The sequence below is a fragment of the Electrophorus electricus genome, chromosome 15 (genome assembly GCF_013358815.1).
Source record: "Electrophorus electricus isolate fEleEle1 chromosome 15, fEleEle1.pri, whole genome shotgun sequence".
NCBI lineage: Eukaryota > Metazoa > Chordata > Actinopteri > Gymnotiformes > Gymnotidae > Electrophorus > Electrophorus electricus.
In genome coordinates, this window is record NC_049549.1 from 3,192,107 (window position 1) to 3,209,216 (window position 17,110).

General features: G+C 46.4%; 2 protein-coding genes across 4 annotated transcripts in view; one reads left to right on the forward strand and one right to left on the reverse strand.

Annotated features, from left to right (window-relative positions):
• Positions 1–572: 572 nt before the first annotated feature.
• slc25a15a (solute carrier family 25 member 15a) lies at positions 573–4,920 on the reverse strand. 3 transcript variants are annotated; one of them, XM_035534396.1, is made up of 7 exons: positions 4,761–4,920; positions 4,077–4,142; positions 2,726–2,984; positions 2,214–2,354; positions 1,908–2,083; positions 1,233–1,391; positions 573–943 (listed from the first exon to the last, which is right to left on the reverse strand). In XM_035534396.1, the coding sequence occupies exons 2-7, from the start codon at positions 4,129–4,131 to the stop codon at positions 816–818; spliced, it is 918 nt and encodes a 305-aa protein (XP_035390289.1). In that variant the 5' UTR covers positions 4,132–4,142; positions 4,761–4,920; the 3' UTR covers positions 573–815. The 3 variants fall into 3 exon arrangements, with proteins under 3 accessions (XP_035390289.1, XP_035390288.1, XP_035390287.1); XM_035534395.1 differs by having other exon boundaries at positions 4,077–4,153; positions 4,738–4,920; XM_035534394.1 differs by having other exon boundaries at positions 4,077–4,153; positions 4,761–4,919.
• A 3,901-nt stretch (positions 4,921–8,821) lies between these two features.
• foxo1a (forkhead box O1 a) overlaps positions 8,822–17,110 on the forward strand; it is a 26,015-nt gene continuing 17,726 nt past the window's right edge. The window contains 1 exon segment of the mRNA XM_027012003.2: positions 8,822–9,619. Coding sequence (XP_026867804.2) covers positions 9,065–9,619 — 555 coding nt within the window. The 5' untranslated portion in view covers positions 8,822–9,064.

Consider the following 17,110-nt stretch of genomic DNA (forward strand, 5'->3'; position numbering starts at 1 on the left):
TTAATGTAGCTTATAACAACTGTTTGGAAAACGAGTTTATCGCACTAGTGTATATGAACTTATGCCCTTAAAAAAGTGGTTTAGTCCCTTGGTTAAGACTCATTAAGTTCAAGAAATCTTTTTTATAATAAACATTTGATCATGCACCACTTTAATGAATAAGAGCAAGTATGTTGATCACTGTTAATTAACCACAGTTAATCAATAAATAAGAACAAGTGTGATGATCACGGTTAAATAACCACAGTTAATCAATAAATAAGAGCAAGTATGATCATTGTTAATTAACCAATCGATGAATTAGAGCAAGGGTGTTGATCACTGTTAATGAAACAGTTAATCAATAAATAAGAGCAAGTGTTACATATCCTTTAAGAAAAATACCTACTCCACTCCTGGAAAGATAAATAAGTGAACCTACACCAGAGTTTTGATAAATAAGACAAATAAAGTAAATAAGTGAACGTACACCAGAGTTTTGATAAATAAGACAAATAAAGTAAATAAGTGAACGTACACCAGAGTTTTGATAAATAAGACAAATAAAGTAAATAAGTGAACGTACACCAGCGTTTTGTATGTGGGAAAAGATTTAATGGCAGGCAGGTAATAGCACCTGGTTGAGGACACACTCACTCACAATCACTCAGCAGTAAGAGTAACTTTAAGAGTGTCAACACTGTCACATCCTTATAACACTTCAATTAAAACATAAAACAGAAACTTTCAGGGTATATGGAACCTTCACTGAAAATTTTATTATTGTATGAATGCGTTTAATCTGAAAGAGGAACCATCAGAGAGGCCTTTTATTTTTAAAGTGATGTGTCAAACTGTTTCATCATAAACTTGCGGCTGACCTCGTAGGCCAGGAAGAGGGCTCCGTTAGCGGGAAATGTGCGGATCAAAGTTGGGGTCAGACCAGAGTACAGGGCGAACACTCCTGAAAAACACATCACAGAGCCTGTGGTTTAAACTCCAAAATGTGCTCTCTGAGAGTCAACATTAACTAGAAAAACTATTATCTGGAAACACACAAGACCAGCAACCAATGAACACAGGAGACAACTTCAGGGACTAATGTAAGAGTAACCTAAGTGATGTAATGTCCAATGTAACACTTACAAGAAAGTAAATAAATCTATTAGACGTTCTTCAGTTAAGTGCAAAGTCACCGACTACCATGAAGAACTGGGAAAGGTTTGTTGTTGGTTAATACTGGTATCCCTAACCTTCTTGCCGTAGGATGGTGAGGAAAGTCTTAATAAATCCTTGCTGTTTCCCGGCCAGGGACAGGACCTGGATGCGGGACTTCACACAGTCTATAGGATACACAGCAATCCAGAGAAGTGCCCCTCCAAACCCCCCACTGAACATGAGAGGCACCACACCTGCAAACACAAACACACACACACACTCATCAGCCCCTCCTTACCAAAACCCACAACTGTGGTTTGTAGTCAAGCGAAGCTTACGTCCAAGCACATGACGGTTCATGAAAATGGAACTACATTCAGTCATGACATATGACCTTTTAACCACACAAAGTTTACATCAGGAATGGTAAGCTCCATGTTTTAAACCAACATATGTTGGTAGAGCAGGAGAAATATAGACAGACCTGCTACAGACAGGTTACCCATGTCCTCGTCTCTTATATAGTCGGGTTACCCACGTCCTCCTCGTCTCTGACATAGTCGGGTTACCCCGTTGTCCTCGTCTGACATAGTCGGGTTACCCCCGTCGTCCTCGTCTCTGACATAGTCGGGTTACCCCCGTCGTCCTCGTCTCTGACATAGTCGGGTTACCCCCGTCGTCCTCGTCTCTGACATAGTCGGGTTACCCACGTCCTCGTCTCTGACATAGTCGGGTTACCCACGTCCTCGTCTCTGACATAGTCGGGTTACCTATGTCCTCCTTGTCTCTGCCCATTGTTTTGGCAAACATCGAGCGGCACAGCTCATAGCCTCCAAAAAAGCAAAAGTATCCCGGGAACTCTCGGACCATGGTGGAGGTCAGGCCTTGGTAGAAGCCGAGAGGACCGTTCACCTTCAGGACATTTCTGATCACTGACCACACTGTGCTAGATGGGGAGACATTCAGAAAGAGTCTTTCAGTGGTCTGGACATAGTTCTACATCTGCCAGAAAATCACGTGAACGACTCGCCACACCGCATGGACAGAGCGCATTTCGCACGGCATTCTGCCGGTACCTCTTCTGGCCGCTGGCGACCTTCCCAGACTTCTCCAGCTCATGCATGGCCTGCAAACGGCACTTGACCAGCTCAGTGGGACACACCACCAAAGAGGAGAACATGGAGGCCACAGAGCCTGACAAGGCCTTCTGAACGGTCCTGCAACACAACACAACATCCTGTCACCAACGGCAACTTCTGAACGGTCCTACAACACAACACCACGTCCTGTCACCGACGGCAACTTCTGAGCAGTCCTGCAACACAACACAACATCCTGTAACCGACGGCAACTTCCGACTCCTCCACGTCCTAGTGACAGACATGACAGCAAACAAAAAGGTTACAGTGCCAAAGTCGCTTTCACTTACTTATTATACATATACCAGTCTGTAATAACTACCAATGGGGCGCAACTTTTTAAATAACAAATTTAGCATGCATGCAAAACAATAGATAATTAGCCACTGAGTTAATGAGTTAATCAACAGACAGAGTGATGAATTCCGCGAGCACGGCAAACAGCTTACGTGAGTTGGGATCCATTGTCCGAACCCAGCACAAATCGCACAGCATCCTGGCAGAAGCCGTAGCTCATGAAGAGCACCGCATTCTCTGACACGCTGGTCATCAGAGCGGGGATGGTGCCGTGGTAAAGGCCGCGGAAGCCCACCTGTCTGGAGACGGAGATGAAGCAGTGGACGAACCCTCGGTACATGTTGGGGAATGTCTGCATCTTCACCTTCGCTGTGTCAAAGGGCTGACCGCACAGCACACATGCTGTACCACCTTAAATGAACACAAACCACACACACGCCATAGCACCTTAAATGCACACAAACCGCACACACGCCGTACCACCTTAAATGCACACAAACCGCACACACGCCGTACCACCTTAAATGCACACAAACCCCACACACGCCGTACCACCTTAAATGCACACAAACCCCACACACGCCGTACCACCTTAAATGCACACAAACCCCACACACGCCGTACCACCTTAAATGCACACAAACCCCACACACGCCGTACCACCTTAAATGCACACAAACCCCACACACGCCGTACCACCTTAAATGCAAACCGCACACACGCCGTACCACCTTAAATGCACACAAACCGCACACACGCCGTACCACCTTAAATGCACACAAACCGCACACACGCCGTACCACCTTAAATGCACACAAACCGCACACACGCCGTACCACCTTAAATGCACACAAACCGCACACACGCCGTACCACCTTAAATGCACACAAACCGCACACACGCCGTACCACCTTAAATGCACACAAACCGCACACACGCCGTACCACCTTAAATGAACACAAACCGCACACACGCCGTACCACCTTAAATGAACACAAACCGCACACACGCCGTACCACCTTAAATGAACACAAACCGCACACACGCCGTACCACCTTAAATGAACACAAACCGCACACACGCCGTACCACCTTAAATGAACACAAATGCACCTCACCCATTGGCTTTTAAGATGTTTAATACAATAATGTATATTGCACTGCATTAATTGGTCTATGTCCTGCTCACTAAAAATACAAAAAATGTTGTTGCTTGATAAATTAATTAGCCTGAATGCCTTAAAACTGCGTTCACTTAAATTCAAAAACAGTAAATAACCTGTGTTTTACATTCTATTAACATAGTATTTGACATTCAGTAAACCCTTCCTTTAAGGCAATTAGAATTAGGTTTTAATTACTTAATTTCTTCCTGAATTACCCAGGGGTCAGTGGGTGTTTGAATAAGTCCTTCTTTAATACGAAGGAGCAAACCAAGCTCTACATCCCAGCGCGCATGAACGCGGTGCTGTGCGGGTGAAGTGGTGGAGGAGACCGGACGTACCGCAGATCCCCGCTGACAGGTCTATGATGGCCTGGACGGCAGAGCTGTGCGCCATGGCTTGGGGAGCTGCTTAGCGCCTGCGGAGAGCGCACATTCACTTATCCATTACGCGGCCTCTGCACGTGGGTAGCGTGGTCACTAGTTGCCTAGCCAGACGTATTTCTAAACTTTAACAATGACATTGCGAAGTAAACACATGAAGCTTTAACGTGTTTCAGAGGGACATGAAGGGCTGTGCGCGCAGAGAACTGCCGCTAGTGTGGCAGATCCACGTGTCTCCAAAGACGCTCACATTCCTGTAGCGCAGCGTCAACGTTTTACATGAAATATAAGGGTCAGTCTAGAAACAACACAAACACTCTCTCTCTCTCTCTCTCTCTCTCTCTCTCTCTCTCTCTCTCACACACACTCTCACACACACACACACACACACACACACACACACACACACAGAGAGAGAAGCCTCCGGGCCTGGCACAGTGTTGCACGTTTTAACACAACCTAACTAGTAAAATTCTTAATTAATACAATTATTCTGTTTATGAAAACAACGTTAGAACGTTAGTAGAGATCGAGGCAGATAACACGCGCACGAGCGTGCGTAGCGAATTCTTCCTGCGTAGAGCTGAAATGGTGAAGTGTTAGTCCGAGAGAAACTGACCGCAAAACTGTGCGAAATCTTACACAAAATGTCAAAGTTGGGCGGCTGATCCGCTCTGGGCGTCGTCGGACCTTTAATGAAGGCGAAACCTGCAATGAAAATGTAAAAACGTCAAATAAGGAAACGCGTCCTCCAGAATGCAGGAACTGCTGAAAGTGACAGCAAGATGAAAGAAATGAAAATGAAAGAAAATTATCTCGCACCAGCGACCTCACACGAGCTTCCTGCTTCCTGATCTGACACAGCGCGTTATGTGCTCCCACTGGAACACGGCGAGATACGGCGCTCATCTTTCCCGTCACAAGGTAGACGTGACTTACACAACTCAGAAAGGGATTTGGCCAAGTGCGTAACGACGCCTGATGTGTCCAGAGCTGTAGAAACGCACACACGTCAAAACGTTTTACGTTTCAGCCACGTAGTGGCAGCGCTGCGAACGCTCATGTGGAGCTGATCTCAAAGCCAGAGGGCGCCCGCGAGCCAGTCCGAAACGAACGAGGCGAATGGAGGTGAACAGCCGAGAGAAAGATTAAGAGTTTCTCACCACGTGCGCAGGATCGTCATCATAGAAGTATGTAGAACACTAAAAACAGCAAAGAAAGCGCACATTTATATTTCCATGTATCTACAGCAAGTGGGTTTTGGGCCAGCAGGATGCTAGTAGGATTTCTGTTACTCTAGCAGTCCATCAGCACTCAGTACATCAGCACTCAGGACATCAGCACTCAGGACAGTCTTCTTCTTCCCAAATAAAGGAATAACCTTGATCAAGTGCAGATAGGTTTTCTCTGCACGCTTCTTCCATTGCTTGCTGAAGAGGCAGGTGGACATTGGTCTGGTGCTCATAGCCCTTTCAGCACCAATCCGAACAGAGTTCCTCAACTAGACTGAGAAATGGGGAGTACAGAGCCAAAGACTGTGAGGTTCTCGTGGTTGGTGAACCAGTCCCGGACCAAACTAACATTGCCTCCCTTTGTCTGAATGCATCTATGCATTGCCAATAGGACACAGCCTACAGGCATTACTGAATTACAGTATACAGTAGTAGAGCAACTGGCTCGCACACAGTCATCTCGCAGGTCTTCAGTTCTTCCACTGACCCTCTCACATGTACAGCTGTTTCAGAACGAGCTTGTGTTTTCACAAGGATGAGCAGAGTGTTGATAGACTGACACGGTTGATGTTCTGGAATGAGGTATGATCTGTAATGATTTGCTCTCACAGTTGATGTAGGCAGATGGTGTTGTTTTTGTTGTTGTTGGTGGTGGTGTTTGATGTTTGTTGGCCAGTTTCTGTTCATGGGTGAAGGGGTGTTGCCTTCCACCCCGAGGAGGTTGTTTGGCAGTTCTGTAGAGAATGCACGAATGTGATTGGTTAGAATCTTTTTTGCACACTGTGCTGTCATGCTGTACGCAGTACATGTACTGTAACATCAGAAGTGTGTAATATGTACTTCACAACACTGTATCTATTTTGGCATTCACTGAGGAGCATAGACCTGATATTATAGTTGTAGTGTGTGTTGTACTGTGATGGGAGATGATCTGCACCCAGTTCACAGCTACAATTTGGTGTCCAACACTGAAGACACACCCGTCCTCCAGTCTGAATGTCTCCAGGTACGGGCTGGTGTCCAACACTGAAGACACACCCGTCCTACAGTCTGAATGTCTCCAGGTACGGGCTGGTGTCCAACACTGAAGACACACCCGTCCTACAGTCTGAATGTCTCCAGGTACGAGCTGGTGTCCAACACTGAAGACACCCGTCCTCCAGTCTGAATGTCTCCAGGTACGGGCTGGTGTCCAACAGTGAAGACACACCTGTCCTACAGTCTGAATGTCTCCAGGTACAGGCTGGTGTCCAACACTGAAGACACCCGTCCTACAGTCTGAATGTCTCCAGCTACAGGCTGGTGTCCAACACTGAAGACACCCGTCCTACAGTCTGAATGTCTCCAGGTACAGGCTGGTGTCCAACACTGAAGACACCCGTCCTACAGTCTGAATGTCTCCAGGTACAGGCTGGTGTCCAACACTGAAGACACCCGTCCTACAGTCTGAATGTCTCCAGCTACAGGCTGGTGTCCAACACTGAAGACACCCGTCCTACAGTCTGAATGTCTCCAGGTACGGGCTGGTGTCCAACACTGAAGACACACCTGTCCTACAGTCTGAATGTCTCCAGGTACGGGCTGGTGTCCAACACTGAAGACACACCTGTCCTACAGTCTGAATGTCTCCAGGTACGGGCTGGTGTCCAACACTGAAGACACCCGTCATACAGTCTGAATGTCTCCAGTCTAGCTTAGAGCTAACTGTAATTTAGATCATCTGCTAGCAAAATCATTTATATTTACTTTTGAGTGTTGACTCAGTACCACGTACACTAATTAGTTTGCCAGATTACTTAGCCTGTTCAAAGAAATTCTATCTTAATGCTATTCACATTAACATTGTTACATAGATAGTTAGCTAGTTTGGAAAGTTGTTCAGTGAGTCACAGTAAATTTCAGTAAACTGTAGCTAACATATTGAAATAAGCGTGTCTAATGCTTATTAATTGCGTTGTGTGCCAAGTTATTATGGCACTGTTCACTTTTATCTGTTTCTTTCCCTTACCAAAACAGACAAGATACATTTACAACCATAACACATTTAAGTAGGCTGATTAATTCAAGTGAAAACTGATATTATTATTATTATTATTATTATTACTATTTACTATTTCGCTGTTATTGATAAACCAAAGAGAATGTAACCCCAACCCCCAACTAATCTTCGGCACAAGCTCCATAGATGTATTCAGACTCACTGCATCAGTGTCTGCTACAGCAGCTGCTCTGTGTGTGACCGCAACACTCTGCACCTCCAAAAGGTTATGGCCTTACAGGACATGTCCCAGCCTTACAGGACATGTCCCAGCCTTACAGGACATTTACTAGTCATAATACCCGAGGAAGACTCATAGATTTACAGCAGCACACATGTATATTTATTAAAATACCACAACATGAATTATGGAACTGCACTTTATTAAATGTATATTTATGTATATGCGGTATAGTCTTTTTTCTGTGTAGTCTTTTCTTTTGTATGTTCTGTGTTGTACAGCTGTAATTTATTTCTTTACCTGTATTTGGTACATCAGAAGGATGAATGATGTATTCAATAATAATAATAATAATAATAATAATAATAATAATAATAATAAAAGAGTAGCATTAGCAACACTCACTGTATTTCAATTTGTTTGTAACCAATAACACAGTAGTTACCGCCTTCTTTTTAAAGAACTGTTAAGACAAGTGGCTGCAGTCGACAATGATTGACAGGCACCCCGCTCACTGATCCCTCCCACTCGTGCTACATTACATATTTGCGCAGGTTCGGTTTGACATTTCTGAGCAATTTGTATATTTGCCACCAGATGTCACCATAGTCATTTGCGCCGCCTTTCATGGGCTCTCGGGCTTTTTCAAAACTAGTTTTTGCTTTCCAAGTACGACTCAGTGTAGCATATTATATTTAAATCCTGGCTTTGAAATGAGTTACAGTTATGAAAAAGATGTTATGGTCAATATTCCAGTAAAGTATTAAAGTTATAAAATATATGCCAATATAATGATTTTATTAATATTCTCTTTATTTTACGTTAAACCTTTCTACATCTTCCTTTCTTTATCACCAGACAGGCTATTACAGTTCTAATGTGTATTCTTTACTTATATGTCTCCCCTATTTCACCAAATGATGTGTTTTCCTCTAAACGCCTTGTCTGTTCCGTATATCGCCCTTCAGCCTCAGTTATAAAGGCTGTAATTGTTATTAATAATTATCACCTTTACTGCTACTAAAACACCGGCATTCAAACACCACTTTAAACACTACTAATGTGGAGCCGTGTCTACGGTATTTCCCGGGGGAGGGCGAGGACCGTGTTTACGGGCGAGGGACACACGGCTGTTTCGCTCTCGAAGGCGTGCGCTCATTGGTGGGCTGTGGACTGTCAATCAGGGATGGGCGGGCTCTAATGACATATGAGAGTTCCAGTAAGCGCGCGTTCAGCACACAGTTCAGCACGAGCGGCACGAGCGCGGTATCGCCAGGACTGGACCGCAGAACTCCAGAGCAGGGCCTGCCGATGCTGCGCGCGCCTCTGTGCTCGGGACCATGGTTTCCAGGTCAGTGTAGTTTCTGACCAAACCTTTTTCACCAGCTGCCTCTCTCGTTTTTTGTCGCGCTCTAGCGCGCGTTCTTGCGCGTGAGTAACTTTTCCGTCGCCAGTTCTATGTGAGTTTCGGTACCGTGCGCAGTCCTGCAGCACCATGGCTGACGCGGCCCGGCAACATATGGTAGAAATAGACCCAGATTTCGAACCTCTCTCGCGTCCGCGCTCGTGCACTTGGCCGCTGCCTCGACCGGAATTCGCGAACCCCGCCGACTCCAGCACGTCCTCGCCCGCGCCGTCGGTCAAGCAGGAGCCGTGCAGCAGCGCGGACTTCATCAGCAATCTCAGCTCGCTGGAGGAGCACGAGGACTATCCCGATAAAAAAGCGCGTGTCTTGTGTGGTGACTTCTCGTGCCAGGAGGCGTGCGTTCATCAGCAAAGCGCGCAGCAGCCGCAGATCTCCAGCGCGCAGGCGGCGCACCCGCACCCGCAGCAGGTGTGCGTGCTGACCTCGCCCGCCGCTGTCCAGCGGAAGAGCAGCTCGTCACGACGCAACGCCTGGGGGAATATGTCGTACGCGGACCTCATCACCAAGGCCATCGAAAGCTCCCCCGAAAAGCGCCTGACTTTGTCGCAGATTTATGACTGGATGGTGAAGAGCGTGCCGTACTTCAAGGACAAGGGAGACAGCAACAGCTCCGCGGGCTGGAAGGTACTCACACCTTTAGGCGGGAGTTTGGGCTCGCGACCTTTCTCTCCCTTATATGGGAACAACACCGAGCTTCTGGTCAGAGGACTGTCGGTGGTCAGTGGACTGTGAGCAGTCAGTGGACTGTCAGTGGTCAGAGGACTGTGAGCAGTCAGTGGACTGTCAGTGGTCAGAGGACTGTCAGTAGTCAGTGGACTGTCGGTGGTCAGTGGACTGTCAGTAGTCAGTGGACTGTCGGTGGTCAGTGGACTGTCGGTGGTCAGTGGACTGTCAGTAGTCAGTGGACTGTCGGTGGTCAGTGGACTGTCGGTAGTCAGTGGACTGTCGGTGGTCAGTGGACTGTCGGTGGTCAGAGGACTGTCAGTGGTCAGAGGACTGTCAGTAATTCCCATTCATTGGTTTCTTTGAGGACATTGGCCGGTCACTGTAGGTGACACACGGTGGTTTTATGCAGAGACGAGAGACCGTGACCGTCATGTGACTGGTTCCAAGTAAAGTGTGGTACGAGGTGTTGGCTAACAAGGAGGTTCTGTGACTCTTGCCACACTTGTAGTTGTACTGTGTGGTTAAGTGCGTGAGTGTACGTGCGTGTGTTTGTGTACGATAGTATTAAGTAAGTTGGGACAGACACCATCATGTTTTGCAGTTTCTGGCATGGCAGAAGCCACCTCACAACCAGAGAAACAGGAAAAACAATCCCGTGGAAATCCATGGAAACCAGCTCGTGAGGGGCACAAAAGTTACGTTGTTAGGTGTAGTACCTCATCACACCACGCGCTATTAATTATCAAAGGCTTATGTGCGAATTCCCTGCGATTGCGTCCAAGCATGTATGCATTAAAACCTGCAGATTTGGTAAACCCGCCCACTCACTCAGGCGCCTTATCCCGACGTTCTGTGCGCTGTATGTTTCTGTGGGTTGGCCATGCACGTTCGCGGTACTTTGACCTCGTTCCTCGATGAGTAATGCCGTGATTGTTTTCCATTACGAAGAGACTTTGCTCTTCACCTGAGTTCTGCGACACACTGCGTGATGATACACACATCCGGCTTCCTCCTGGTTATCAGAAGTAAATCTGTGAAGCAGTATGCACACTGAGTATCACTGCCATTGGCACTGTTGTGGTTGTAAAGCCCAAGAAGTTGTTTAATCTCTGTGTATCCAAACAGTGATGATCTCCACCTCTCTGTCTCTGACCCACATGTTGGATGTAGTCAGTGACGCCTGAGCTCCACTGGGGGCGCTGTTACAGGTCAGTGTTAGTATTACGATTTGTTGCGTTTTTGTTAGGCTGTATCCGAAAGCACATGCAGTATGTCCACACTGCAAAAACTCCATAACCTAGAGCACGTCTCTCAGTGACAGAAAGAACCTACATCAGCTCTGCATCTCCGAATTACAAATGTAAGGAAACAGTTGTTTGGTGTTTCCATATTCAATATATATTTTAGATATATGAGCACTTTATATCCTTCAAATGTGTTTCAGTTGTATGAGTAGTTGTATTCTGTAGAACATTTCTAGTGTCATTCTTACGTATATGTCACAGATTACTGCTTACTGAGTGTAAACGCTGATAAATGGGACATGGTCTCGTGCATCGTGACTTCAGGTCCTGTCTTTGTCTCTGAACCCGGGCTGTTGTCAATTAAGACAATGTGAAATTACAGCATCTCAAATATGAAAATAGAATAAATAACAGTAAATAGTCATTTAAAATAAGTAATAATTCAAATACCTAAAATGTTTATCCTCCTTTGGCTTTTGACAGTGTTTGCTGATAGCCCTCGTAGCAACAGCGCCTACTGCTGAATAAGCAAACATCACTCTGTCAGTGACTGTACAGGTGTAGGGGTGTGTGTGTGTGTGTATTGGGATACATCTTATCAGCAGTGTCAAAAAGAGAGAGAGAGAAATAGATAGATTTCTGTAAAAGTTTTTGTGTTTTCTTTAAAAACTGCTTCACTCAGGCCCTCTTGCTGGTTCATTGGGTCAAAGTGCCCACTGGTTCGGTGGAGAGCACCTCCAGACTGTAAACTCAGTAGCCCGCTGTTCTCTGATGTCATACCTCCCAGGGTGATGTCATACCTCCCAGGGTGATGTCATACCTCCCAAAGTGAAACTCACATTTGTTGCTGTGTTTTCTCCATTGAAATCGTGTGATTTCAGTCATATGAGATACCAAGAGGCTTCGCTGTCATATCGGAATCTAATGCCGGAGAGACTTTAAACTGCTCTGTTATTTCCCGATAAAGAACAGAATGGATGCGATCTCATAGCTCGTGTTTCTGTCTCTGTTCTGTATAATACTGTGTGTAGTGATCTCTGCATTCACCTGCACCTGGAAATGTCAAAGTGCTTCAGTGTAAGCATAGTCCAGAATATTAGCGACCAAGCATAAATAATAAATAAACATATAAAAACATAAATAATGACTTGATGTAAAAATGGTCAGTGAGCATATTAAAATAGTACCATAGAATTCATAGAGCATCCAGAGGGCGGGGTCCCACCCAGAGGGCGGAGTTTCTTCCATAGGGTGGAGTTTCATTCAGAGGATGGAGTTTCAGTGTTCATGTACAGAACCAAACTGGACCAGAAACTTTGTACCATGTGGAAAGTATGTTTTCTTTATTTTTATTTACTTAAGAAACACTTCAAACATCTACAACATTTGGCTGACGGACACAATAATAAAAAGAATAATAAATGCGTAATAATTTACATTGTGAAAGGTACAAAAAATATGGTTAAAAATTTTACAGAAAATACAGAAAGTATGAGTGAACATTTCCTTTGATGGCACCCCAGTTAGTGAATGGTATTAAGAGTGATTGAGAGGGGTAAGGGTGATACCCCGTACAGCAGAAGGAGTGATTGCGTCCCGTGCTGCTGAAACTGCTCAGCCATGTGCATCAGACCACCTGTGTAATGCTGATGAACTCTCACACAAACAGAACACATCGTTCTGTACTAGAGTTCAGTGGCTACACTCAGAGTGACCAGTGTGAACACAATTTATACTGTTTCTCTCTCTCTCTCTCTCTCTCTCTCTCTGTCTTTCTTCATTTTTCTCTTTTCTTTATTTTTATATTTCTTCGACAGTCTGGTTTATATTAACATTATTCAACAAATTGAAATGGAACCAAATTCTTTCTAGATTTTCTGTGTGCTGTGGAATGTTTTTTGCATTGTGGTCAAGTCAGTTTGTATGTGCGTGTTGAGTGTAAGCTGTGTGTGTTCAGAAGTCAAAAGGTCACATGTGACACACACAGCAGTGTATTTATGTCCATTCTTCCTGTTACCTCCATGCAGAATGGACGTCACTCTGCTAGCGCAAATATTTGGAGCACATGGCCACCAATCATCAGCGGCTATCGTGCCTGGAATCGATTTCTCCTGTTCAGCGGGATGTCACACTTTACACCTCGTGATACCACCATCACAACCAATCACCCGATGCTTTTTGAAAACAGTCAAAGCTGCTCTTAAAACAAACAACACCCACGTCCTGGTGTCTCTCAGAAGAGTGTCATGTTTCGTGAACATCTCAGAAGAGTGTTATATTTCATGAACATCTTGTGACTGCTGTCGCTGCTTGACATCTTTTGGTTAGTAAGCGCTTAAAGGAAGTAAAGGTTCAGTCTGTGGTTTTAAACACAGCCAGTCATTCCCCTGTCCTGTAACCCTGACCTGTAACCCATAGTTCTACAGGAACGCGATGTGTCCTGGAGATGTTTTACCCCTTTTTTTCACAGCAGAGCTCCAGGCCCGGTGTGGAATATGAACATGGTGTGAAACTTGAGAAAACTCTTAATTTGTCAATTTTCATTATAATTGTTCTGAAGAGCTTGTAACAAAACACATTCATAGAAAAGAACATTTCCCTTCCTGAGTGGCTCTTGTGAACAGTAATGTAACAAACATTTAGGCTTGTGGGAAGTTTGAACGTTTGTATGTCAGTGAACCAGTTCAGTCAGAAAAGGTTTAACATATCATGGAGTTAATGGAAGTACTGTGGTGTCTGAGTCTGGAAGACAGAGTGGCACAGCCAAGATCAACGTTACGCAAAACGTCTTGATGGGGGAGTGTCCACACTCCGGAAGGTCGGCCCATAACACCTCACCACATTCACCAGACTCTCTGGTTTGTGTAAATATCACAGAACAGTGGCCCCGCCCCCTCACATCGAGGGCTGTTTGTGGCCTTTTAGTGCCCAAGTGTTATTTTAATTACCAAAATAAACAGTTAATTCTCAGCTGCTTATGTTCTGAGCCTTTGCATGTGCTAAGAATATCAACAAGGCAAAAGCATGACATTAGTGGGAACACGGATGACTCCAGCACGAAGCTCCCACTGGGATCACAGAGCTCTGCTCCGGCACAAGAAAAAGAAACTGTTTTCCATCAAGGACCCTCTCCTCACCTTCCTCTCTCCTCCTCTTTCTCTCTCTGCATCCTGCCAGCACTCTGGGATCAGATAAGGTGACACCTTTCACAGGTTGCATAACGAGACGTTTACAGGAATCTGAGAGCCCTAGACCAAAGTCTGCTGCGTCTCGTTACTGAGCGGAACTGTAGCAGCAGAGCAGCAGAGAGAGGAGGGGTGCTTTTTACCGATGCACACGAGATCCTGAGCAGAATCACTAAACCGGGTCCTGACACACAGATGAACAGACCCAGAAAACAGGAATGGCAGGCTTATTAATGCAGATACCTGGTAATGGCCTTTCTGCTCTGCCAACACTCCAGAGAGGGGGAGAGGGAGTGGGAGAGAGAGAGAGGTGACGATGAGGGGTGAGAAGGATGGACAGATGTTGAGGATGTCTCCAGACTAAACATAACTGGCATGTAGTTCAACAAGTGCTGGGGGCCTTCAGGATTCAGAGGAGCACAGAAGATCTGTCTGAGTCTCTCCTGTCTACATTCTGTCCAAAGAAAACACACTGAAAGGACTTGTGAGCAGAAGAGAATCTGATCTCCATGCTGTGTATTTTTAACGACCCCCCCCGCCCCCGCTCTCTGTCTGCAGTGTCAGGCGTTTTGAGACGTTTTTCTGGCGTGTCATTTGGCGTGGTTGTAATCATTTCAACTCTTGAGTTCACTGACTCTCAGTTAGATTATGTTTATCCAACAAGGACCCATGTTTACTGGTTCAGCCAATCAGGTGAGGTATTTCTGGCAGTATGACGTAGCAGCCCTTGTTCCTGAGCTTTGAAGTGAAAGTTGGGGGCAGGCCGGTGGGCGTGCAGCCCAGAGGAAGCAGTGAGACAGACAGGACAGTGCCAGCACGGTGCCCCTGCACGAGAGAGGGCGAACCCCCCGCGCGTGCCCATCTGTGGGACTAGGTCGTCTGCTTGAGCCATAACACACTGCTATTTCAGCATTTGACCGGTCAAAGTCTAGGGACAGGACATCACAACCCATGATTCAGTGTAGGAGTGCAGAGAGAGAGAGAGGGGGGGGGGGGGGGGGGGGGGGGGGGGGAGAGAGAGAGGGAGAGCAAGAAAGCATGAGGAAGAGAGAGAGAGAGAGAGGGAGAGGTTGGCGTGTTTCTCAGTGTGTTTCTGAAGCTGCTGTTTGTAGCACTGGCAGTGCAAGGAGAGCTGCATCTGTCATTTGTTTAAATAATGCAGTGAGGCTCTGTCAGCTTCAGTCAGCTTCAGTGAGGCTCTGTCAGCTTCAGTCAGCTTCAGTGAGGCTCTGTCAGCTTCAGTCAGCTTCAGTGAGGCTCTGTCAGCTTCAGTGAGGCTCTGTCAGCTTCGGTCAGCTTCAGTGAGGCTCTGTCAGCTTCAGTCAGCTTCAGTGAGGCTCTGTCAGCTTCAGTGAGGCTCTGTCAGCTTCGGTCAGCTTCAGTGAGGCTCTGTCAGCTTCGGTCAGCTTCAGTGAGGTTCTGTCAGCTTCAGGAGCAGTTCTGTTGTTGTGATCTGGTCCAGTTTTATAACTTTTAACCAAAACATAGAAACTTCAAACCAACTATAACATTCTAAAGTGAATCAGACTTGATTCCTTGATTAGATTATTTGAAAGCATTTTCATATTCTTAAATTAGTACTTGGTTTGAAAGTATTCACCAGGCTGCCCACAACGGAGTGCATGAGTCAGAGAATGTGAGCGACTGACATGATGTCTAAGATCACTGGAAGGGGATGTTTGGGTTTCAGAATGTCAGTGATCCGATATTATGTCAGTCTGAGGTCCAGCCAGGGGCCACGCAGGCCATGTGAGGCCGGGGTCCAACCAGGGGCCATGCAGGCTGTCCCCCATGCAGTGAGCCCAGAGAAGCCAAGCCGGCGCAGGCCAGCTTCCCAGCCTTGTTTTTCTCGTTCTGCTCCGGTTAGGACAGAGTCTGACAGCAAGGGCGGGCATATTGGACCATTTAAAAAGCAAAGCAGTCATAGCGGGTGAGTCAGAGTGAGTCATGGAGCTGTTTTGGACAGCAGAGAGTCAAGAAGACGCGTGCGAGCAGAGAGGTGAGGCAGCGAGACTCCACCCCTCCTTCACCACACACACACACACGCTACAGAAGTATTTCTGGCTGGACACGCACATAGGCACGTACAAAGAAACAATAATAAAGTGTGGGTGTCCCAGTCTGAGGATTCACGTGTGTAAACTGTGTTGTTTTAAGCCGTGGTAGCTTAGCAGTGTACGCTGGGGAACTTCTGAATGAAGAGATTTTGCAATGCTTGGAATATTATATGTGCATGTTTACGCAACAGTGTGTGTATCAGGTATGCGTCATCACTCATGACCAAAATCAGTGACACGTGGTAACCGTAGGACAAGTAACCATAAGATGTGTGTTAACCATAGGACAAGGAGACATGGTTACCATAGGACATGTACCGTAGGACACGTGGTAACCATGGAGAGCTCACACAGTGACTACCTGTGAGGGGCAGTGACTCTTTACTTGTGGGGCCATAACTCTTTACCTGTGAGGGGCAGTGACTCTAAAGTGGGGCCATAACTCTTTACCTGTGAGGGGCAGTGACTCTAAAGTGGGGCCATAACTCTTTACCTGTGAGGGGCAGTGACTCTGAAGTGGGGGCAGTGACTCTAAAGTGGGGGCAGTGACTCTTTACTTGTGAAGGGCAGTGACTCTACAGTGGGGCAGTGGCTTTTTACCTGTGAGGGGGCAGTGACTCTACAGTGGGGCAGTGACTCTTTAGCTGTGAGGGGCAGTGACTCTACAGTGGGGGCAGTACTCTTTACCTGTGCGGGGCAGTGACTCTACAGTGGGGGCAGTGGCTTTTTACCTGTGAGGGGCAGTGACTCTACATTGGGGGCAGTACTCTTTGCCTGTGAGGGGCAGTGACTCTACAGTGGGGCAGTAACTCTTTACCTGTGAGGGGCAGTGACTCTACATTGGGGGCAGTACTCTTTGCCTGTGAGGGGCAGTGACTCTACAGTGGGGGCAGTGACTCTTTACCTGTGAGGGGCAGTGACTACAGTGGAGCAGTGACTACAGTTGGGGCAGTGACTCTTTAA

Bases quoted from the DNA above. Each gene is read 5' to 3' on its own strand.
- slc25a15a (XM_035534396.1), bottom strand. From the start codon at position 4,131: ATGGCGCACAGCTCTGCCGTCCAGGCCATCATAGACCTGTCAGCGGGG. The intron at 2,355-2,725 runs GTAAGCTGTTTG...GTTGTGTTGCAG, and splicing joins GACAATGGATCCCAACTCAC to GACCGTTCAGAAGGCCTTGT. The intron at 2,084-2,213 runs GTACCGGCAGAA...CTCCCCATCTAG, and splicing joins GTCGCCAGCGGCCAGAAGAG to CACAGTGTGGTCAGTGATCA.